At 38.2% G+C, this 24,563-nt stretch overlaps 2 protein-coding genes across 2 annotated transcripts; both read left to right on the forward strand.

The window, feature by feature from the left end:
* Nucleotides 1-1,797: 1,797 nt before the first annotated feature.
* On the forward strand, nt 1,798-15,331 carry LOC143846808 (protein IMPAIRED IN BABA-INDUCED STERILITY 1-like). The gene is made up of 9 exons (XM_077355376.1): nt 1,798-2,559; nt 5,521-5,805; nt 6,474-6,791; nt 9,540-9,767; nt 11,591-11,688; nt 13,065-13,149; nt 13,478-14,020; nt 14,109-14,241; nt 14,613-15,331. The coding sequence occupies exons 1-9, from the start codon at nt 2,221-2,223 to the stop codon at nt 14,630-14,632; spliced, it is 2,049 nt and encodes a 682-aa protein (XP_077211491.1). The 5' UTR covers nt 1,798-2,220; the 3' UTR covers nt 14,633-15,331.
* A 973-nt stretch (nt 15,332-16,304) lies between these two features.
* On the forward strand, nt 16,305-18,708 carry LOC143845426 (uncharacterized). The gene has a single exon (XM_077353759.1). The coding sequence runs from the start codon at nt 17,014-17,016 to the stop codon at nt 18,106-18,108; it is 1,095 nt and encodes a 364-aa protein (XP_077209874.1). The 5' UTR covers nt 16,305-17,013; the 3' UTR covers nt 18,109-18,708.
* Nucleotides 18,709-24,563: the final 5,855 nt, after the last annotated feature.

A 24,563-nucleotide genomic window follows, 5' to 3' on the forward strand; every position in this document is an offset into this window, starting at 1 on the left:
TTTTCCTTTCCACACTGCAATACTCATGTCCCACATCTCTCTCTCTCTCTCTCCCTTGCTTTTTTTCTTTATTCAATGCTTCCCCGCGTTTTTTTTGACTTGACCACCCGCTTTCCAGTCCTTTCCCACCACTCCACCAAAAACAAGGAAAAAATAAATTGCACCGTATATCTCTCTCTCTCTCTCTCTCTCTCTCTCTCAACGATAAAAATTACAAACTCGGAGCCCACAAAAGAGAAAAGAGACAAATTATTAGGGCCGGCAATTTCACCCGTGAAACTGGGAATCCGCCTCGCGCCGCCCCGAACAGGGGCGCCCGACTTGGAGCGGGGACTTAAAAAATTCCCCGAAGCGGGGGACGGGGCGGGGATGGGGATGGCCCCGCCCCGTTTTACTATGCAAGCCATTATCAATATTATCTTATTTTAGTATTGTTTTAGTGTTTTTTAAGTTAACAGTAAATATTTTTTTATGCTATTGATATTGGCACTACCATATTTTGATAAGTGCACAAATACGGCTTGTCTTTTTCTTTTTTTGGGATGTTAAAACGCTTTTTTGTATGAGGTAGGGATGGGGATTAGGTATTCCCTGTGGGGCGGGGACGGAGATTCCCCGTCATCCCTGAAGCGGGGACGGGGAATGCAACATCCGGCCCGGCCCGGCCCCGTTGCCAGCCCTACAAATTATAAGCATATCTCTCTAACACAATACAGAATTAGAAACTTTCAAAGCCCATCTTGAAAGATATTACAAAATTTCAAAGGCCATCAAGGAGAGCGAAAAATTACAAACATTTATCTCCAAACAATACAAAATTACAAACTTTCAAAGCCCGTGAATGAGAAAAGGAGAGAAATTACAAACTTTTCTCTCAATACAATACAAAATTATACGCTTTCAAAGCCCATCAAAGAGAAAGATGGAAATTATAGACAATTCTTATTGAACAACATAAAATTGCAAATTTTAAAAACCCAGAAGGAGTAAGAAATTACACACATCTCTCTCCATTGCAATACAAAATTACACACTTTCAAAGCCCATCACAGAGAACGATGGAAATTACGAATTGTTGCTAGCTCCCGGAAAGATGACTTGCGACCTGCAACCACAGAAGAGGGTCAGAAAGAGGACCGGAGTTGGACTCCGAGGGGGAGCTCTCTGAGAACTCAGGTAGGGGTGGGGGCACATATAGCATGAGAGGGCCCATGCGCCCCCCCCCCCCCCCAAGACCTGCAAAACCTCTTTTAATGTGCATGGTTGTACATGCATGCTCAGCTAGTTTACTGGCCATGGCCCCGACCAATGCAGGCAAGTGTATATTAGCCCCGCCCCCCAAAGTGTAAATCCTAGCTCCCGCCCCTTAACTCAGGAATACAAAAGTGACACATGGTAGAAGCATACCTTGAAGTTTGGTCCTCTTTTATATACTAGAGTCTTCAGTTTTTTAGGAATCTTCCCTTTCTAGGGCTCTTTTCTGATCAGGTTGTTTTATCGCAATATCGGTTTTCGAATTATCCTGCTAGGGTTTCTAGGATTTCTGAAAGCGCAGCTAAGTTACCCTTTTACCCTCACACCTATAGGTCTTCGCGTGCCATGTGTCAGCTCCGTATTGGGTGGTGGATTTTGCCCCCAACACAAACAATTCGCTTCAAACATGACAAAATTACTAACTTAAAAAAATCCCACAAAAAAAAGAATGAGAAATTACAAACATCTTCCTCCAATCAATACGGATAGAGACAAATTACAAATATTTCTCCCTCTTAAGTCTCCAACCAACAATACAAAATCACAAACTTCCGAAGCCCATTAAAGCGAACTAGAAAAATTAGATACGGGAGATAAAAAAGTCCAACGGCTACCTGCTCCTTTTACACGGGCAAACCAGAGAGAGACTCGGATCCCAATCGGACCCACAAAGAGACACGGACCCCACTCGAACTCGCGTTGATTGCGGAGGAGTTTGTTACAGAAATCCCACTCATTAAATCCAGGCATACTCCATCTTCCTTAAATCTTGCAAGAAAAGCAAAACCCATCTCAAATATCTATAAACTCGCATTTTGATTATTCCCTTTTTAGTCCTTCCCATTCCCTTACCCTTTCTTCCCCACCTTTACTCTTTGCCAAATGCTCCCCTTTTTTCCCCATTTCTAATCCAATCCTTTCTGCGTTTCTACAATTTCTATCCATTTTCTCAAATCCTTTGCCCTAATGGGTTGCATTCCCTCCAAGCACACCGTCTCTATAACACCCGCTTTCGATTATTCGGGCGCTTTACGGGACCAGGGTCCGGGAATATTGTCTTCTTCGTTGCGAAACCAAGCTGCGTTTGGGGATTTAGAGAAGAAAAAGGGTGAATTGGGAGAATCTGGGGGTGAAAATTCTAATAATGGTGGACATTTGGTGAGCTTCAGGTTGGGCAATTTGAATAAGTACATAGAAGGGGAACAGGTCGCCGCCGGTTGGCCTTCTTGGCTCTGCGCCGTTGCCGGAGAAGCAATTCAGGGTTGGGTTCCTCTTAAGGCAGATTCTTTTGAGAAATTGGAGAAGGTAATGGAAAAAATCTAAGCTGACCCATTTCAGATTTTTCAGTCAATTGTCTTTTTTTTATATTGTTTTGTTTTGTATATGTTGATTGTATGCAATACTTTCATCGGAGAAGTTATTCCATATGTAGAGTGTTCATATGGAAAATTAAGGAAAATGCCTATGGCTTTAGCCTCAGAATTTTTGTTTCATAACATATAATGTTTGGATACATGGATTTTATATTATAGGATTATAAAATCCTGGATTTTCCTCGCTAAAACCTTGATTTTTTAAGTTAAATCCTGGATTTTACATCCTAAACCTGTATTTTAATGCGTAAATAAGGTGTGCTACTGCTCAATCTCGACCCATTTCAGATTTTTCAGTACAAGCTAAAACCTTGATTTTGAAGCTAAATCCTGGGTTTTACATCCTAAAACCTGTATTTTTAATGCGTAAATACGGTGTGTTACCACTCAATCTTTACCCGTATCAGATTTTTCAGTCAACTGTCTCTTTTCATATTCTTTTGTTTTGTATATGTCCATTGAATGCAATACATTCATTATACAAGATATTTGTTACGTGCCTAATTGGTCATAACACAAATCAATAAAATAAAAGATAGAAACGAGGTTGATTCGAGGCAACCACATCTCCTATTGGTTCAATTAGAGAGGAACCATAACTCTCCTTAACAATAATTTTCTGTTTTGGCTGCGAATTCTCTACATTTTCGTTACGATAAAACTCCTTAAACACAATCACAAAGGTGTGCCACATCACCAACCCATTTACCCCACATGATAAGAAACAAACACCCACAAATCTAAAATGTATAATCCCACAATAACTAATTTGCAACTATATCATATACACCATAACATGTATGTATCAATATTCCATATCTCGAGTGTTTCATCTTGAAAATTAAGAAAAATGCTTATGACTTTAGCCTCGGAATTTCTGTTTCATAAACTGAGTACTCAGGGTACCTTGAAAAAAAAAAATCAAGTCTTGCCCGTTTGGCCTACTTCCCATTCAGTCAAACATTCGTTTTTTTGTTTATTCTAATCTGAATGCAACATATTTTTTTTGAAATGAATTGGGACAATTTCTGAATGCAACATATTCATCAGAAGTGTTTCATCTGTCTTGGGTTTCTGCTGTTACTCTCAGAAAAATATGAAAATGCTTGTGCATATGACTTCAGCGTTTTGTTTTCAGAACGGAGCATACAAGGATGTTCCAATACCACATCCAAGATACCCATGTTGCTTGTTCATCCACTTGTCTGTTTATTTCTTTTTGGACCCCCCCACCCCCTGTGATTTCGTCACTTTCACCCGCTTGCTCACTCCATCATCATTCATTTCAATTGTTAGTGTTATTTGAATGAAATATATACTGTTGCTTCATTAGGGAAATTGAAAGAAATGCTTCTTGGTTACAATTACATGCTCGACATTCAAATTTCGGAAGTCAAATGATTGTTATTATTAAAAAAATCAAAACTTATCAACTGCATCCGGTTCACACATCCCTTCATTTGTCTACTCATTTCCTTTATTTATTTTAATTTGAGTAGAGTAGATTTATGGAAGGTTCCGTTATCTATCTTGTAATTCTCTTGCTTTCTTTACCTGTATATTTTCAACAAGGTGAATGTGTGTTGATCTGTCAGTCGATGACCTGTTCTCTGAGCTGTGTTTATGTTTCTTCATTGGGAAAATTAAGAAATAGCCTCTTGTTATCTCTGGGTTATGTTTCTGTTTCTTCATTGAGAAAATTAAAAAATGGCATCAAACATTTTGGTTTCAATTCCTGTTTGCTACAACACATATCTCTAGAACTCGTGTGGTGATGTATCATTTTCAAAGCGCATGACTGTACTAAGCTTTCGATTTCTGAGATAAGTAAACCAACTCACGGGATGGTACCTTCTCCTTTCCAAAGAAAGAAAGTGACCCACGTTCATACAGATATACCATTATTTATTGTTTTTCCACTTCTTTCATGCCCGACATATTTAATCAACTGGATTATGGATTTATTCAAATACTTGATATTTCAAAAGCAACTCCTATCAAAGTTGCCCCAAAATGTTACTGGTTTAGCTACAAATACATTTTACAACTGTGATCCTACTGATCTTTGGATTTTATTGGAAAAAAACTAATAGAAATGCAGTACAAATCAAGGTTGGTAGGCGATAGTCTTTAGCACAATTCAAACAATCATCTAAGATTATGGCATTAAATAAAGGGAAATGATTTCAGCGCTTCAATGTTTTGATAAACATGCTCTCACTTGTTTGTCATGTAGTATTTAAAGGGTTTTAAGAGCTTTTTGAAACCGTAATATCCTTTGACATCCCTTTAAATACTACACGACAAACAAGTGGAGCGCATATTTATCGAAACGCTGGAGCGCAGAAATCATTTCCCTAAATAAAATGGTTACAATATGTAGTCTACTAAGGTTTATGATTGACTTAATATGAGAGGTTTGTTGGTGCTTGTCAAAACTATTGTAGGTATTGAGCCCTTAACAGCTACTCTGATGCTAATTTAACAACAGAATATTCTAGATTGGATATTTACCTCCACGGAAGATAAAATTGCTCAAAGTTCCCTCGTGCTTCTATTTTCCATTAAATATACGATATTTGTTCAGTATGCCTTTTTTTTTTTGTGACCAGTTGGTTGTTGGTGGTAGGACTGAATGATTGATTACTACACACACACGCGTGCGCTCGCGCACTCACATATGGAAATAATAAAATTGCTCAAATTTCAGTTTTGGTCCTATTACCATCACATATTCTTTATTTTTTCTGCATGCTTTTCATAACCTGTTAGTTGTCGTGGCAGGCTTGACTGGTTTCTTATTATCTCTCGTATTGACAAATTTTCTCTTAACCTCTTCACAAATCTAGCTAATTTCTCACTAGATCATGTTCTATGTCAATTGCATTGGAAGATAGGACAAGGTACATACAGCAGTGTCTTTCGAGCACGTGATATTGACACTGGAAAGATTGTGGCCTTGAAGAAGGTGCGCTTCGACAATTTTGAGCCTGAGAGTGTTAGATTCATGGCACGAGAAATACAGATTCTCCGCAGACTTGACCATCCGAATGTTGTGAAATTGGAGGGTTTAATTACTTCTCGATTATCATGTAGCATATATCTCGTGCTTGAATACATGGAACATGACCTTGCTGGATTGTCATCTTGTCCTGACATCAGTTTTAGTGAATCACAGGTTTGTTAATGTTGAACGACTATTGGTTCTCTCCATGACATTTTCTTTAATTCAGAAATAGGAAAGATGGGTGTCAGTTACCTAGTGTGCGTTCTTTAACCTTCCCAAAGAGTTTTTTTTTTTTTTTTTTTAGCCTAAAAATAATGAGAATTGTGTAACTATTTCAACAACTTACCTAAGGATTCATCCTAATTTTTAGGCTTTATTTTCTGGAGCTAAAGTTTCTCGCTCCGGGAATTAAATTCAAAAGATCTGTATCTCTTGCCCTCTCTCTACTCCAACATTTTCGCATCTCACCCCATGCAAGGAAACCATGTTTTCCATCTCAATTGCCGCACAAAATCGAGAACCCCACTCTCCAACTTTTTCCCTGTCTCTCCCTATAGAAGGAAACCATGTTTTCTAACCCACCTGCCGCACAAAATCGAGAATCCTTGGATTTCTGAATTTTTAGAGATAGTTAAAAAACACAATTCTGATTCCAAAGGACTCCTCAACTCAACTAAACTAAGCCTTTGTCCAAAAGACTCCAAAGGATACAAATTTATTCTAATTTTTAGAATGAAAACCATACGAATGGTTAAAGAACGCACCCTTAATTCACTTTTTCATATTCATTAAAGCAATGAATTCTGATACAATTAATTATTGATGCTTATATTGTGTAGGTTAAGTGCTATATGCACCAGTTATTTTCTGGGCTTGAGCACTGCCATTCACGAGGTATTATGCATCGTGACATCAAGGGATCAAATCTCTTAGTCAATAATGATGGAATTCTGAAATTGGCTGATTTTGGTCTCGCAAATTTCTTCAAGCCCAGCAATAGGCAACCACTAACAAGTCGTGTGGTGACCCTTTGGTACCGACCTCCTGAGCTTTTGTTGGGATCAACTGACTATGGAGCTTCTGTAGATTTGTGGAGTGTTGGTTGTGTGTTTGCAGAACTGCTGCTTGGGAAGCCTATCCTGCAAGGCAGAACTGAGGTGATCTCACATAACTTTTTCCAGGTTTTTTGTTTTCATGGCTTTCCTTTTCTCACAAATTCTACAATTTGGACTTCACTTGCGTTCCCTGGAAAGCAAATCCCTGGAAACAGCCTCTTTTTTCCTTGACAAGACCTTGACAAGACAGAATTCCGGTGTTCACTTGCTTTCCAGTGAAAATAGAATTACACATGTGCAATTTCTGCAATAAGTCAAAAAATGACATGGAAAAGCCCATTCCCCCCCCCTTTTAGGGATTTCATTTCCGACCAAAAACACATGGATTTCGTTTCCCTGAGAAACTAGTGCAAAAAAGAAGGGCAAGTAGTTTCCTTGGAAACCTTTTCCTGCGCAAGTGAACAGTCTAGAAACAGTCCACGGACACCTTTTCCTGCACAGATTCTCTGGATTTCTTTTCCTAATGCCACGTCAGATTCCAGGGAAACATTTTCTTTTCCTTTCCCGGGAAAACAAGTGAACAGAGCCTTATGGAAGGAGGAAGCACAATAATAATGAAAAAGAACCATCCAACTGGACCTTTCATTGACGAGATTTCTGAACTACACATAGTAACAAAGCCTTCCTTTTGGGAGAAGGGATAGCTCCTCAATCCTCATCAAGTGATGCGAGAGCGTCATCATCCATGTTTAAGATTCACACAAAGTAAACATGACATGATGGATATGCCCCCTTTGTTTATAGGGGAATGCTTTAATGGTTTTAAAACTGCTACAAGGGGATATTCCATGGTTAAAAAGGGGGCACTTTTATCATCACCCTTAGAAAAATAGTAGTAGTTTGATGGGTCCCACATGTTTCCATCACTTCTTTTTGCAAATCATTTCTTTTTGTTTTATTAAATGGATATTTTGAGGATGTTTAGAAGTCATATGAACAAGAATGCAAGTAGACATTGTGGTTTTGAATTTCTATAGAAGTAGGGGTGCTTTAGGTATTATAAAAGTTTCACTGGAGTTGTTTTAAGTGATTTTCATTGACCCTATCATTGTAAAACATATATAGCGCTTTGGAGTAGAAGTTGTACTTTAGTTTACCTTTACAATTTTCTTTTTTCGTGGGGGTGTGGGTGGGTGGGGTGTGGGGTGTTTCAAGTCAGGTATCCTACAGATTGAGGCCAGGATTAATCTGTTGAGGTTGGGAGCTATATAAATTCCTTTTTAGGGGGTGTTTCAAGTCAGGTCTCCTACAGATTGAGGCCAGGATTAATCTTTTGAGGTTGGGAGCTCTATAAATTCTTTTTACTATAGTAGTCTTTATAGTTCTTTATATTGGAATGAAATTTCTTCTTCTTTGATGTGGCGCCCCTCTTGTCATGATTGGCGGTTTAATGCTACCAAGTTAGTGAGTTTTCTTGTTCTTGGTTATGATGCTTTTAGAGTAGGAGTAGATGTGAAATAAGTTGGAACAAATGTATTGTTGAAAAATTAGAAGTCCTATTTTTTGAAACTAGAGATGTGACTTTTTTTTTTTGGTTTCTAAATGTCACTCTTATTAGTTGGAAATTTTTTCTAGTTTTGAAAAGATTATGCTTTATTCAATTGAACTATTGAAGCCCTTTCAACTCCGTCATTTGCAACGGCATTGGCCACATCGTTAGCCTTCCTCAAGATATTGAAGAAAGAAATATTAACCTCACTAGATATCTCATAAATCTCATTTAGAATGTGAGAACCAAAGTGATTAGCAAGCATCCTAACTCTCCCATCTTGGAATTTTATCCTTGCCATCACAATCTTACTAGCATTGACTCTCAAGTCTGATAAAGCCTTTAAATATCACAGCATCAACTTCAAGTTATCCATCTCTTGGAGTGATTTCCCTACAAAAAAACGAGTTTAGCATCCACAAATTGCAGGTGGGAGATGCTTGGAAAAGTCTTCTTGCACCGATTTGAGTTTTTTGTTTCCACATTATATTAGTTGGTTGGTTTTTCTGACTTTCATGTTAATTTTTCCTCATGAGATTGTGAGCGGGGAAGATTGCGTAACCGAGCACCCTCATTTGCTTCTTGAATTTTCCATTGTCACCATATCTATTTATGTAGATGGAGATGTTGGAATCAAAGTTGCCAGAGCGGGAATCAGAAGGCTCTTGGAATGGTCGGAAGTAGGAATTGTGAAGTCGCCTGAGAGTCATCGGAGATTCGCCGGGGAGTCGCTGGGAATCGCCGAAAAATTGCGTTTCACATAACATTAAACCGCGGTTCCCAAAAGTGGGAATCGCGTTTCCGGGGAATCATAAACCGCGATTCCCAAAAGTAGGAATCGGGTTTCTGGCGAATCCGAATCGGGATTCCCAGTTTTTGGGGATTCGAGAAGATTCCCGTTTCGGATTCACGAACTGGGAAATCGCGGTTCCCCACTCCCAGGGAAGAATCCTGTTTCCTTGGTTGGAATTATAGATACTTCACATTTCTTTCCCCAAAAATTTGGGTGGAACATTACACACGACTTTTTTATGTTCCCAAGGAGAAAACTTTTGAAATTTACCAACTCCTATAACACTCTTATCTTGGCTTATTCATGAGGTGTGAGCTACTGTAATCAAATGTGCTCATTTATCAGGAGTAAATGTAGGATAAACTCCTATAACAAACATATGCTTTGATTTTCCCAAGGACAAAAACATTGAAATTCTATACCTCATAAGTATTAGTGTAATTTGTAATACAGCATGCTTGTTTTGCTATTAGAAGTTATAAAATAACAGTTATTTGTCCACCTGCAGATTGAACAATTACACAAAATCTTTAAGCTCTGTGGCTCACCTCCGGATGAATACTGGGAAAAGTCTAAGTGGCCTCATGGAACAATTTTTAAACCTCAGCAGCCTTATGAGAGTTGCCTTGGAGAAACATGTAAAGGTTTCCCGGAGACTGCTTTGGGTCTGGTAGAAACTCTTCTTTCTGTCGAACCTTCCAAGCGTGGGACCGCCTCTTCTGCTCTTGCATCCGAGGTAATTCTTATTTGTTGCTTACTATGGCATTGTTACTTTTTTTACATATTGTCATTGCTGAGATTGTCTCATCTCAGATGCTTAAAAGTCAAATTTCCCATTTGTAGGTAATCAACTTTTGAGGGTTTTACCACATCTTCATGTTCATATGCATTATCTTACTTCTTGTTTCCTGTTCGGACCCCTATGTCTATCCGTATCTCTGTTTTTCTTAGCGATGCACTGGAAATAATCTAGACTGATAAACCCAAAATTTATAACTAATGTTCCACATGATTGTTAATGCAACCAACAATGCATTTGCAAATAATTATAGAAATTTACTGGAAATAATCTTGACTGAAACCCAGGTTTTACGCATAATTTCTTCGTGATTTTTAATGAAACCAACCATGCTACTTAAGAGTCGGTATTTGGGAGTTTTTATCTCTAATTGATCTTTTTTCTTGCATTTATTCTCTCCCACTTGGTAGTTGCTTCAGCTTGGACTGCATCAATTGTATGAATAATTTTTTCTGATTAATGATTTAAAAGCTCACAAGCCTCTCTAATATTAAAAATTGACCAAAAATGTTGATTGACTGTGTTTTAGTCACGCATTCATTCAAATGGGTGAGAAATTGTTGTTGAGAAGATTTGGCCTACAGAGTTAGATTTCTACAGTATATTACAGAAAATCCCACTGTAGATAAGCTTTGCATAGCCGTGTTGTACATGATCATCATGCATTCTTTCATGTATTAGGGATGAATATGTGGTGTTATTTTGTGTCAGATTATTTGATTTTAATGATTTTCCTGAAATTATAACGCTTGTGATTGTAAATGGGATTCCCTGTTCCCATTTGCACACCGCACTGGCAACCATACTTCATTCATCATCGAACACCTCTCAACTAGTTTGACCATTTTGTTACCCAGGGATTATTGGATAGGATTCCATCCTCTTCTTTAATGCAATAGCTTTTTTCTAATAAGGTTTTCTTAAAGCAATTGCATCATCTTAAAAATAACCCTAACTTGAAGTTTACTGTATAAATTCCAGCCTATGCCTTTCAAAAAAAAAAAAAAAAAAAAGTGTTCCAGCCTATGCACTACTTAATCTCCTGGGCAAGCCAACTTGCCCTATTATAGTAGCTGGGATCAATGTTTTACTAGCAACCGAAGAGTTGCCTCACCGCATGTAATATCATAAAATATACGGTTTCCATGTGGAATCACTCACAGGCTTTAGCTATGCTGGCAGCGTCTACTTCCCTGTTCAACGAACGACAAGAATCCCAATATCCTACCTGTGTAAAATGACATATTTATGTTTTCTTTTCATGTAGAGACAGACATGTGAGACAGACATGTGGTGACACACATCTTATTTCTTGTAGCCGTACCAAATTTGTGCTTAATTTTTCTACTTTTTTTCCTTTTTTTTTCTTTTGGGGTATTTTAATATGATACGATTACTTTCTTTCACAAACTTAAATCTGTTCACTTTGAAGTGTTGGAATATCACGTGTCTTGTAACCACCATTTCCGATGCACTCAAAAGCATGTTCACGGCCAAGTCATGTGCATTTTAAGCATGTCTTAACATTTGATAAGCTTAAGAACATGAAAGGTTGCTTGGCTTCAAATAACTGCAATCAAAGATGATAAACTTCTGAAGACAAATATCTACCTGCAGCACACTTCCGTGAGCATAAATCCCTTTTCCTTCAAAGGTTAGAATGCATAGGATGTCTTATATTGTACGTACATGCAGTTGTCTTTGTAGCAGATCTATTGTAGCTGGGTTGCACTTATCATTTGATCTTATCTAATGTGCAGTACTTCACAACAGAGCCTTATGCATGTGATCCATCAACCTTGCCAAAATATGCACCTAACAAGGAGATTGATGCAAAATGTCGTGAAGAGGCACGCAGGTGAGCATTAAAAGTCTACAAACTCCTGAAAGATTCCTATTTGGATCGTTATCCTATCCCAATAAATGTTTCAAGGTCTTTTGATTTTATGATTTGATGCTTTGTGGTAAAAAATTGCTATATATGATCCGGATTTTTTAACTGGAGAACTCGCGATCATTCGAGTGTAGCAAAAAACTACAGTGGGGCCCATTTTATTGGGTGGTCTAAACCATTTATTTGTTTGGCCCCGACGTAGATAGGATGATCCTGACCCTCCGAGCTGGCGGTTTCTATACTGTGCTTTCCATTTTAAACCTCCACAAATTGGAAGGTTAGGATCATCCTATGGACAAGATATTTGGGGTCCAGCCTATCTACATCAGGGCCCAACAAATGAAAGGTTTACACTGCGCAATAAATTAGGCCCCACTGTATTTTTTTTTGCTACATGCACGTCTATGTGTTCGGCATATAAAAGCTCATATGGTCAGTGTTTTGGTTCTTAGATGAAGTGCTGAACCAGCAGTTGCTGATGCACTTCCAGTAACCTCCTTCCCTCAAATGATTTCAATAATAACTCACTGAATATGGAACTAGACTTGGTAGGACAAATCATCAATTTAACTTAGACATGGGACACATGTGCCGTGTCTCATGGGCAACAAGGTGCCTGATAATAATATGTAAAGATTTATATTGGTTCATAGAAGCATAAGATATCAAACTACATATCTTGGTAAAAGGAAAAACATGATACTAGACTTTGTAGGATAATTTCAATGTAACTTAGAAGTGGGCACATGTGCCTTGTGTCAAATGGGTAATAAGTCCTTTGGATGCGTCAAAACCCTAGAAAACGCAGCATTTCAACACATCCCTACAGTCACAGAATAGCATCTAAAGATATACAAAAAAATTGGTTCATAAAATCCTAAGATGTCAATAGATGTATCTCGGTAAAAAGAAATACATGAAAGCTATACATAAAGTATACAAAAGATACCAGTAGTTAACAGCGTTCCATGTTTTTTAACATAATTTTCTGTGAAAATAAAGAACTTTGTTTAATGGATTTCTTCGTATGTGCACATGCTTCTGTGGCATGTAGATTAGGAGAACTTCAACATTTATAATCATAAGTTCTAACCTAGAAATATTTTGATTTTTTGAGCAAGAATGTCACTAACCCTTCCGTCATAAGCTATATTCTCTTGTAGCGTATATAAATTGAGCACTTCCAAGTTCACTTAACTTACTAAAACTTGGAATAGACTGAAGTTTTGAGTTTTTAAACCCTGTTCTTATGTCAAACAGGATCAATGGAAAGCCTTTATATTCCTCCCATATTGTTTCATGGTGATTCCTGTAACATCGTTTCACTTTGGCATTTTCAGGAAAAAGGCTACTGATAGAGTGCGTGGTTTGGTAGCAACAAGAAGACCAGCAAATGGCCTTCGTAAATTGGCTGTACCCACACAGGTACTCCAAAATGTTCCTCCATATTGAACTGGTTGACTCATGCATTATTACTTGATTCATATTCAGGCATGGCTTGAAATTTCGGCCGGAATCCGAAATTTTGGCCGACACCGAAAGTACCTGAATCAGAAATTGCCGAAATTTCCACCGAAATCTTATAAAATACCTAAATTTTAAATGATTTCGGCCGAAACCGATTTTTTTTTGGTTTCGGCCTGTTGTGGCCGAAACCAACACCGAAACCAACATTAAAACCTTGTATTCAAGTTGCAGAAAATATTGTACAAACAAATTTGTAGTTGTTCTCAGAACTGTTTCATCTCTGCAGGACCCACACGTCAATGCTGAAGAAACCCAAAGAAATGGAAGTACACAGCTTAATCTTCCCAAGAAAAATGGTGATGGTAGATTATGTGTTGAGCCACCAAAGACGGCAGTTAATCCACCACAAGTAGCTTTCCACACAAAGCAGGAGTCTCTTGGGGACCTACCTTTTTCGGGCTCGTTACATGTTGCCTCATCCAGTGGGTTTGCATGGGCAAAGAGACACAAAGAGGGCAATGGTACCTTAAGATCACACAGTAGATCTAGTTCAAGAGGCTTAGTTTCGGGTGCCTTGGATGCCTCGACTATCGTGCAGCGGAGAAATATTTCAGACTCGAAGAGGCAAGCAAATGGAGATGTTTTACATGCGGCCCGCATTGATTCTAAAGGACGTGAGGCGTATGAGTTTGTTAAGCGTGCAATGCTGAGACAATGGACTAAGTTCGAACGTCCGGAGTCTTTTGATTCCTCTGATATATACCATTCTCAGGAATTATCGGCAGCACTATACCAAAGGGATGAACTGTCATCTAAACGAAATATTCTGGTATGGATGAATTATATTGATTTCCTTTTCATTCTTGTCCCGTTGCAACCGACTAAAATCTTATTTCATCTCAAAAAAAAAATCTCAGGGTTACCAGGATGAAGGAGAGAGAGTTGAGTTCTCGGGCCCCCTATTGTCTCAATCAAGTAAAGTTGATGAAATCTTAGAAAGGAATGAACGCCATATCCGTCAAGCAGGGCATAGGCCATGGTTCCAAAGAGGTAAGGGAAAAGTGCCATTTTATGGTATCCATTGTTCCAAGGAGCAGGTCCTACTTGATTCCAAGTATCAAGTATGTTAGTGTTTCTAGCAGCTAAGGAACTCAATATAGAGTAATAAAAACTCACCCACCGCCCATCTTGATTTCACTTGGGTCAAGTTAAGGCCATACTCAGTTTTTTAACAACCTGGGTTACTCAATTGAGGACTCCTAACAAGTACTCATTTATCTTAATCCAGAACTAAAATACTCAAAATGATCAGATTATATCAGTCTTTTTAAACATTGGTTGTGAGTAAAGATGACTTGGATTTTGGCCCTCAGCAAGTTTTATAGAACTTTGATACTAATTGGGTGACATTGTAATTCCAGGGAGAAGGCAAGGAAAGTGATGCTTGGGTATTAATTACTAGAGAGAAGCCTTTGAAGATGCCGATACATGACTTTGGTTTCTAAGTTCAGATATCTAAGGATGCTAGAACCTTAGTGCCCCACAGTCAAGGATAATCAAGTCTACAACCAAACGACGCAAACTAACAGCCTTGCCAGTGCAACAACAATCAGACGGGCGGGTGTTGGTGGGAATTTGTATCACTTAGGCCCTGCTTGTTTAAGATTATGACAACCTATTGTCAGTGTCAAACCAATTTTTGGACTCAAAATTACGCTTAAATTTGAGTCTAATAATTGGTTTGGTACTCACAATCGGTTGTCATAATAAACGAACAGGACCTTAGTTGATGAAATTGGTCGAACAGTAATGGGTTTTTGCTGCTCTAAATGGGGAATTGAGGGAAGGGAATTTGAGCACATGACAATGTTTTGATTTGGAGTTTACTAGAAAGGTGATATGGGGAGGGTTGCATTTATAGTCAGAGGAACAAGTGGGTCTTATATCATCATCTCAAAGAGAAACCAGGCATTTGTCTCCTGAAAGATCTGTTTTGTGTGAAATCGGTATGAAAATGAGCTTGTATAGGTTAATAGGTATATATATATGTATACTCAAAGTAGGGGAAGAAAGGGTACTCAGACCCATGTAATTCTCTCAGTTTTGTTAAGCAGAAGGTATATATCATAATTATTCTGAATGATTTTCTTGTTTTGACTGCAGCCTTTAATTTGGCCTCTGATCTAAACACTCAATCATAGATTAGAATTCAATTTATCACAGTTAACCTCGACAATGAAAACCATTGTGGAGAATATAAGACATGTCTAACTTGCAGAGGCCACTCTGAGAAAGAACCCCCAACACCATAAAAATTTGAAGAGCTGTATCTAAATATGAGGGTAGTATTTTTCTAAGGTGAAAAGTAACTGCAGAAGTACTTAATTTTTGAAGCAAAGGCAAAACATTCAGAGAAGGTTTTCCACTCCTTTTACAACTAATAAGCATTGCATTCCAAATCTCCTTGATGCATACAGAAAATAAGAAAAAACATCTTCATCTGTCCAACTAAAAGCATAAGTAAAATGCCATTTTTTTGTAATAATTTGGGATTTGCTGAGCAATTCCCACTTGGGTGTTACAAATGCATCACCACTAGATAAATGGTGTTAGTGCATTATTTTTGTTTGAAGTAAGAATCTGTTTCCCGCCCCAATAGGCCGTATGCTGATTCCGCCGGGGTCGGAATGGAATTTTTATTGATTTTTTTTTTCATTCATTTTCCATGGTAATAGGAATAGGGTCAGATCAACGGTTCAGATCCATTAAAGCAAACACAAGTAGGGCCTACAGACTGTCTGGAAGTTCCTACCAGTTGCAAGGGGACACGTGTCCACCAAAACCTGAGTTACGGACAGCGCGTCTTCATGCCCCTCTCCATTTCAACCGAAATTTCCTTTGTCGTTTTCTGCGAAAATTCAAAGCATTTCCCTTTCCTGATTTCACGAGCAGCGACACGAGCCCAGACGTTTCGGCACGTGCTACCGTCAAATTTAACAGGAACACCAACCCCGTTTTCCCACGGAATCCCCGTTACGTTCGTTATATACATTACTCTCCCTTCTCCTTCACGAAATTCCCACCCCTCCTTTTTAATATTCCACCCCCACGCGACTCTCCTTTTCCAACAATATTCCCACCCCCTCTTTTTTCACGTTTCACCCCACGCGAATCTCCTCTCTTGATTGCAGATAAAAACTCAATCTCGAGCTCCATTTTCAGCCTATAAATGTACTTCAATGAGTTTATAAATCCTCCATTAATGATTGCTCCTCTTCACCTTTCAAAACCCTAGGAAATCGGAGTTCTTTGATTGGCTATCACGGTGGAAGAGTAAGGGAATCAGATCTTGCGTTGAATTCGTAAAAAAAAATCAGGTCATTCGCTTCTCCAGATCTGCTTCTTTTTCTCTCTTTACCTGCAATTCTCGTTGAGATTTCTGTAGATCTTACCCATTTTTTGGAACAAGACATCGTATAAATCTCGTTTTCGTGCTTCTTTTTTCTTGCCGCGCGATTTAAATTTGAATGCGGAGATTTTATCGATCTCTATCTGCATTTTCGTTGAATCCTCCATAGATCTAGGGTTCCTTATGTAGAAATCGGGTATTAACCTCGGCAACTTGTAAATGGAGAGTTTCTTCGATGTTCTTGGGTACTGGAAGTTTGTTTAGACAGATCGGATATACACAGTGAGAAATCTTTCCGAGAAACAAGAATTCGTTATGTTGAGAGTCAGCTAATGTAGATTAAGCGTTTGATTCTACAGAAGCTTCTGGTGTATGTTTGAAATATACTTTGGATTGTGAAGATCTTGTAAAAGATGGAGGTTTCTAGTGAAAATATTTGTAGAGTTGCCTTGGATTCTTCGGAAAATGAAGGATCTGAAGAATCAGGGTTACAGAGCCCGAAATTCGAATTCTCTGGATGTGCTATCCCGCAGAGCATTGGTTCAGGCCAACGTTTTTACTCAATGAATGCACTGGAGATCTTGAGAGAAACCATTAGGATCCTTCGTTTTAATTCCATAGGTTTCATGGTGATAGTGGCAGTGCTTATTTGCCCCATATCTGCAATCATCCTCTCAAATGCACTAGTCAATCAGTCCTTTGTAAAGAGATTATCCATTAGGCTTTTGTTGATCGCTCGGTCGAGTGGACTTCCTTTGAATCATATAGTCAACCAGTCCTGCCAACGTTTATCCGAAATGGTTGTCTCCCACATATTCTGTTTCCCTTTATTCATCTCATTCTCTCTGTTATCCAAAGTCGCGATTGTCTACTCAGTAGCCTGCACATATTCTGGTAGAAAGGTTGTTACTTCCAAGTTCTTTGCTGTTGTTATCAAAATCTGGAGGCGTGTATTTTCAACATATCTATGGGTGTGTATGATGGTTGTGGGTTGCCTAGTCTTGTTTCTCGTTCTCTTGGTCACTGTCTGCAACACATTTGCAATGTTAGGTTTTCCTTCGGAGCTAATTCTCTACCCCGCATTTGTAGTGGCAGTTGTGTTTTCAGTGGTTTTTGCTCATACGATTATTGTCTGTAGTCTTGCCAGTGTCATATCTGTTTTAGAGGAGGTATCAGGACCACAGGCTTTAGTAAGGTCAGTTTTTCTGATAAAGGGTCAGACTCATGTGGGGCTTCTGATATTTCTTGGATCCACGATCGGGATGGCTTTTGTGGAGGGGTTGTTTGAGCATCGAGTGAAGACTCTGAGCTATGGAGATGGGTCTTCCAGGATATGGGAGGGACCTCTGTTGGTGATTATGTATTCCTTCGTGGTGCTCATTGATTCTATGATGAGTGCAGTGTTCTACTTTACTTGTAGATCTTCTAGTATGGAAGCATTGGATGGAGATGATCAAAACCTTGAAGAATTAAACACAATTTCCCCTGGACCAGCCATCGTCAAATGACATCATAAGGGAAACATTTCATAGTAAAACTATTTGGCACCATTTTTCCTGGTTAATTTGCAGAGGAGTTATGGCTTATGACAGGCAGATAACAGTAGCATGCCTCTGTTTGGGTCCCAAGAGGCGACATCTTACTTTTCACTGAGTTTGTGGTGGTTACGTGGATTCTTGAGGGACGAAGGCACATGAAAGTCCCATGCTTGGAAGCTCAGTGAATGCATATCATATGGAAGAAATTTCGAACATCTCAGTTCATACCGTATTCTTTGTAAATCATGTGTTCCTTTGTTCACAATCAAAATTTTAAAACCAATACAGGTTTACATTCATTGTTAGAGAGACTTCTGTGGCTTCTTTCCCTTTCATATCTGGGAAGCACTTCAGAGTGCTCTTATTTCAAAGATTTCTCCAGAAAAATAATGGGTTCAGTTAAGTGAACTATACAATTTTCATCATACCACGACTTTTGGGTTATATTTTGTTCCTATCATATTTTTTTTGAATGGTAGATTTGTTCCTTATCTTAATAGCTTGTTTTTCTTTAAAACTGTATCAGTTGTGACATCCATAATCAGTTTTAATTTGTGGATTTTGATTATCTTTGTGGCGATGCACTCTTAATGGCACAGAGCTTCTTCCTACAGATTATATTATCCTCTTTGTTTCTGGCTTAATGACCATTGAAATGCATTTCCAATTTGCTAACATGTTACTGCTACCTTCTGGTTCACCTTGCTTATTATTAGCATGCCCATGGGAAACATACTGGTTATATTGAGGATTTCTACTTTTAATCACAGCTTTCTATAATGGTAAGTGTCTCGCATATCATGGCTTTAACATACTATGTTTTCTTACTGCAATGAACTTTTCTCTTAGTAGGACTAAGCAAATTTAATATTTAGATTCTATTGAACTGGGAATCATTTATATGGGTGCTTTGGCCGAAATGCTTGCATGAAGTAGCATGCCTTCTCATTTTCTGCTTTGTGCGAGCTCATTATCCAGACCGCCTTCCGACAGACAAGTCCTTTTCTGGTTGTCAACAAGCCTTTCTAGGAGTATCACTGACAACTTGGAGTTTCGTTGAACGGGACCCTACCCACTCTAGTCCTCCTCTTTTAAAAAGCCTGTGGTGATCTTTCCATTTAAAATTTAGTTTAAGGGATTTGCTAGGGACCATGCAGAAGGCATTTCGCATGCCGGCTGTTGCATGAGGGAGCAGCCACATAGGCTCACTTTTCAACAGATTTTGTCTTATTCATTTAATTCATCTGAGGTGGCTGCTCTCTCATGCAACAGCAGGCCCGCGAAATTCCTTCTGCGATAGCCGCTAGCAAATCCCTTAGTTAATCTTGTGATTTTGTGCAGGCTAATTTATCAGTAAGGCCTTCTACTGAGTTCCACAGTCTTTTAAACAGTTTGCCATCTGTTTCACCTTAAGGTACTCCACCACGTGGTAATTTTTTTATATTTGAAAATTGGCTATAAAAATTCAGCGCACACATGGTAATATCCTTACATAGAACAGTTTAATGGTTTTACTGACACCTTCCACAAGATTGCATACAATAAGGGATTCTTGGGGACATGGATATTGCTTTCTCCTATGGTTACTCATTGAAATAATATGAGGCATCATGTACAATAAATCAGCAAGTGATTTATTTTTTAACTGCATAATTGATAAGACACAACAAGTTGCTATGACATGTTATTGTCATGCAACATGCAAGCCAAGCACCCAAAATATAGGCTGGACACTGCAGGTTTCTGCACGAGATCATGTCTACTTAATCTAGGAATCATTAAAATAGTGTTTGGCATTGAAAATTGTACTCTTGATAATTTAGTAGTGCATGAATCCCTTTGAATTCGGAGACGATAGTTGCAGCCCAGTGTTTAATAAGTCGTTCGAGTGGTCCCGATTTTTCCTCAGCCAATTTTATGATCAAGTATGATTTTTAAACATTCATCCTCACAGTGCATATGAGGGCTTCATGAATCTCCTCAAAATCTGTTGCACTTCTCAACTGCAGTAGTTATACACTTCGGTTGGTTCATCTACTCTAGGAGCGTGGGATAGCTATGATACAATTACATGATGGTCTTTTTTCTACTCTAAGAGCATCACATTTCATACTTCTTATGCACCACAACATATTATCTTAGAGGTATGCTAATCCTACTGGGGAGATTTTGGATATATTGGCACCATTCAAGTATGACTAAGAAGTATACTAAGAAGTATGACTACTTATGCACGACAACATATTATCTTAGAGGTATGCTAATCCTATTGTGGAGATTTTGGATTTATTGGCACAGTTCAACTGTCCTTTAGTTATGATTAGTGGGAGGTCCATTTGGAGGCCAATTCACTTGCTAAGGAAGAGGGTTCATAGACAATCGGTTGGATACATGTCTCATTTTCTTTTGACCTAGTTCATAATAATTTGTTTTTTTATTGTGACCGATAAAAAGAAAAAAAAATGTTGACTGTTTTCAGTGGTCTATTGGATTCATATTTCTACATATTATGTAAATGTTTGAAAGGCCCCTAAAAAATTTAAGTACACATTATTTTCTTATGCCCAAGAACGATATTCTTGTGGCATTTTTAATTTATGTTAATTTTGTTAACATTGTAAAAGGAAGATATAGTCAATGGTTAGTATTATTGGAAACCTTCCAGTGAGAGCTTTCAAACAAACTCACTTTCCCGACAAACCTAAATTAGGCCCCACCATACCCTGTCGCGCTCATGTGTTGTGTTGCTCACATTGTGTTTGAGGTGCACCTATGTTGTCCTCATTGTGTTCATGGATTACACATGGGCCCCACCACAAATGTAGGAAGAACTTGAGTTATTAGAGTAAATGATCTATGTTTTACAAGAAACATGAGAACTTTGGCAATGTGTTGTGCCATAAGAATGAATGGGTATAGACCGGTGCTGCTCTTTCAAGTTTTATTGTCATTGGAGATTTCAATGAAACTGTTACTAGGGCATTTCTAGAGGATCTAAAATTTTCGCGCATTCTTATCTAACCTCTTTATTGCAGGGGTAATTCATTCAACTTGGTTTGGTTGGCAGTTGGCTACACCTAAAGGACTGGACTCTAGAGGTTGTCTTTTTTTTTTTCTGCTGCAGATTTTTAATCTAGTGGAAGACTTAGATATATTTTTTTTTCCAAATGAGTTTGATGACTCTAGAGAAGATATTTTAAGTTTCATTGTGCATCGGGGTCTTGGGGAGCCTGGGGGAGCTTTGTCTCCTTTGGTGACTTTGTTTCTTCTTGAATTATAGTACCTTTTATCAAATTTGTTAATTATAAAAATAATAGTTACATCCATAGTTTTGAAAACTCCCCAGTGTCATCGCAGGTCCCTGAGTTAAGTCACTTTTACCTTTGCCATGTTCTTTAGTCCGTGTTTTCCCTATAAAGTCAATCAAAACTCCTTTGACTCTCACGAGTAAGGACGAATCAACTGAGTACGCAGCTGCATCAATCGAGTACTCGACCGCATCACGGCGAGTTGACTAGGATTTTCTTTGGGTGCATTTTAAAACACTAGATGACTACTTTTCTCAAATGCTAGGAATGCAACCTTGTTGAGGACTCGAGATCAGGGAGATGTTTCAATCAATTTTCAGACTCCACACAATAGAAACTAACTGAATATGCAAGCTTACAATATTACACTGTTTTATTTGTTTTAATTTTATTATTATTTATTCATCAATTATTATAAGTATATGCATAAAACACTACCTACAAATTGATCTAATTTCAAATACCCTACCATTTCACAGTTCCTTGCATTGGGAATTAAATTAGTGCTAGTGTAGTACATTTTCCCTATCTAGTTCTGTTATTTGAGAACATGTAATGGGACGAAGGGAGAGAAGAACTGAAACATCTGAAAATAGAACTAAATGAGTGAAAATAGAACCTGCACTAAGGTCATGATAGACACTGTTGTTCAGTTAGGACATATCTTCGACAAAGCTCTTAGTCACAAGTGAAGGTCGTCAAAGATAAGTTGGGAATGATTGAAGCATGGGCGGGCTGGGGTGTGTTTGGGGGGGAGGGGTGGGGGCTGGGCTTGTGAGCAATTCTGTCATTTCTTCTCAAGACACGTTTATTTTCCCTTAGTTAACTAGGGACTCTTAAAAGTTTATCTTGAAAGTGAGAATACTCATAATCATTATCTTGAAAGTGAGAATACTCATAATCATCCTCCCAAATCATCTTTATTTTCTTTATAACATCGACGATGAGCTTCCATCCTGGGGAGGTTTTCTTTTGAGAATACTGTGATTAAAAATGAAAATATCTTCAATGGGAGTTAATCTTTTTCACTCAAAGGACCACAAGCCTACGCTCTGTATAGACAGTTAAAATATTCTGGCAAAACCCATCTCAAGTTTAAAAAGTTTTGAAGGATCTGGGTTGTGGCTGGCTATGTGAGGGTTGGCCTTTTCAGTTCTTTTTTTATCCATAACATAATCTATTTTATCTTTCTTCATCATCTGTTTCTGTTTCTTTTAATATTTTTTGTTGACTTTTCCAGTTCCTTTTTTAACATTAACATAAGGGATAATTACATTTACACCCCCTCAACTATGGCCAAATTCCACTTCTGACCCCGTGGTATCGACTTCACCAAAGACACCCCTTCATCTTTCAATAATGCTTGTTACGTGACAAGGTGGACAGAAACGGAGAAATTGTCAGGGGGTGTCTTTGATGAATTTTGAACTATAGGGTGAAAAGTCAGGGAGTCTACTTAAAAATGTCAGAAAATTGACGGGGTGTCTTTGGTACCTTCGATACCACGGGGTTCGAAGTGGAATTTGGCCATAGTTGAGGGGGTGTATCTATATTTTTCCCTTAACATAATCTTTTTAATCATTTTTTCATTATCCTTTTATTTTTCTTTTGATTTTTTTTTCCATTCTTTGGGGCATTCTTCAGTGAGTTGCTCAACTTGTCTTAGTCGATTTGGAAATGCAACGGGGAATCTTTTTCTGATTCTTTTAATATTTCGCTTTTCTGTGAGGCGTTCTTCAGTTAATTTAGGCTGAGTCGATTTGAAAATGCAATGGGCAAGCTTTGTTCTTGGATGTGGTTTCTGGATCTTGCTCCCAGACATCTGATATTTTTAGAGGATGTTAATGTCCAATAAATCATAATTCTTGTGCTGGGGTATGTCCAAGGGTATCCAATTGTAACTTTTCTCATGCCTTTCATCTTCTGAAAGCAGTTGAGGGATGTACTATACCATTAAACAAAATGAGCGGAATTAAATATCAAAGTGATCATGAGTGCATGGTTTTCGAATTGCCGTCAGAGTATTCTGGCATTTATGTTTCAGTTTATCTGTCATCTCAGGGACTGTCACAGTGTTTGGAATCCTCTGTTTCTCTTGGCTGTTTCATTGCTGGAAAAGGCTAAATTCGTTTGAATGGCTGTTGGCGAGATCTCATAGTTCTATTGTGTGTTCCATACATTTAGGCCACGTTTGGATACCCACAACATTTAGATTTGGATTTCTCACATTTGAGTTGAGATTTAAAACTGGATCAGATCCTTAGATTTCCAAATCAGCTACAACAGTGAAAAAAAAATTAAAAAAAAATCCAATTTTCAAATCTGTTCCACAAGACGTTATTTGGAAATCAATATTTGTAGCAATTACCTTCACCCTCGCTGCGGCAGCAGCAAGACAACGTCAAGAAATTTAAATTGCTATCTTACTGTAACAACTACTGTCGTATGCCCATGGCTTATTTCTACTGTAGTTGATAATGCATAAAACACTATTTCTGATCACATTGATCAAAGTAACTAAATTCATTGATATCAATAGACTGATGCATGGAAATGTCATTGTTGTTGGATTGCATAATACTACAAAACTTGGTGAAGCGGATTGTACTTTTAGGGAGTTATTTCCATGGTATTTAGTTTCTATGATTTATATTTCCGTGTTTTTAGTTTTTAGGGCTTTTATTTTCTATGTTATTTAGAATTAGGGATTTATTTATTTTTCATGGAATTTTATTTCAATTGCCTATATATAGGATGAAATTTTATTTCAATTGTCTATATATAGGCCTCATATCTTATGGATTCTCAATTTTGACGATTAATTGAAGTGCACACATATTATCCCCTCTATAGATTGCTCTTCTCTTCTCCCATAATTTCTATTCCCCTCCCCCCCCCCCCCCACCCCCCCTGTTCTTCCTCTCATCTTTTTCTTCTTTTCTTACTCTTCTCTTCTTCTATTTCTCTTCCTTGGCCTACATCACTTGGATTCCATATTATTCATGGAGGTGTTCCAAAGGGTATCTATTTGCTTCAATCAACGGTTATTAGGTCGCTCCAAGAATCCTACCACTGCTTGGGATATAATATCCTCGCAAACTTTAGTCTCCGACTCTT

The sequence above is a fragment of the Tasmannia lanceolata genome, unplaced genomic scaffold (assembly GCF_043159265.1).
Source record: "Tasmannia lanceolata isolate RefF3 unplaced genomic scaffold, GAP_Taslan_0.1 ptg000015l, whole genome shotgun sequence".
NCBI classification, from domain to species: domain Eukaryota; kingdom Viridiplantae; phylum Streptophyta; class Magnoliopsida; order Canellales; family Winteraceae; genus Tasmannia; species Tasmannia lanceolata.

Bases quoted from the DNA above. Each gene is read 5' to 3' on its own strand.
- LOC143846808 (XM_077355376.1), top strand. From the start codon at position 2,221: ATGGGTTGCATTCCCTCCAAGCACACCGTCTCTATAACACCCGCTTTC. The intron at 11,689-13,064 runs GTGAGCATTAAA...TGGCATTTTCAG, and splicing joins TGTCGTGAAGAGGCACGCAG to GAAAAAGGCTACTGATAGAG. The intron at 14,242-14,612 runs GTAAGGGAAAAG...TTGTAATTCCAG, and splicing joins TAGGCCATGGTTCCAAAGAG to GGAGAAGGCAAGGAAAGTGA.
- LOC143845426 (XM_077353759.1), top strand. From the start codon at position 17,014: ATGGAGGTTTCTAGTGAAAATATTTGTAGAGTTGCCTTGGATTCTTCG.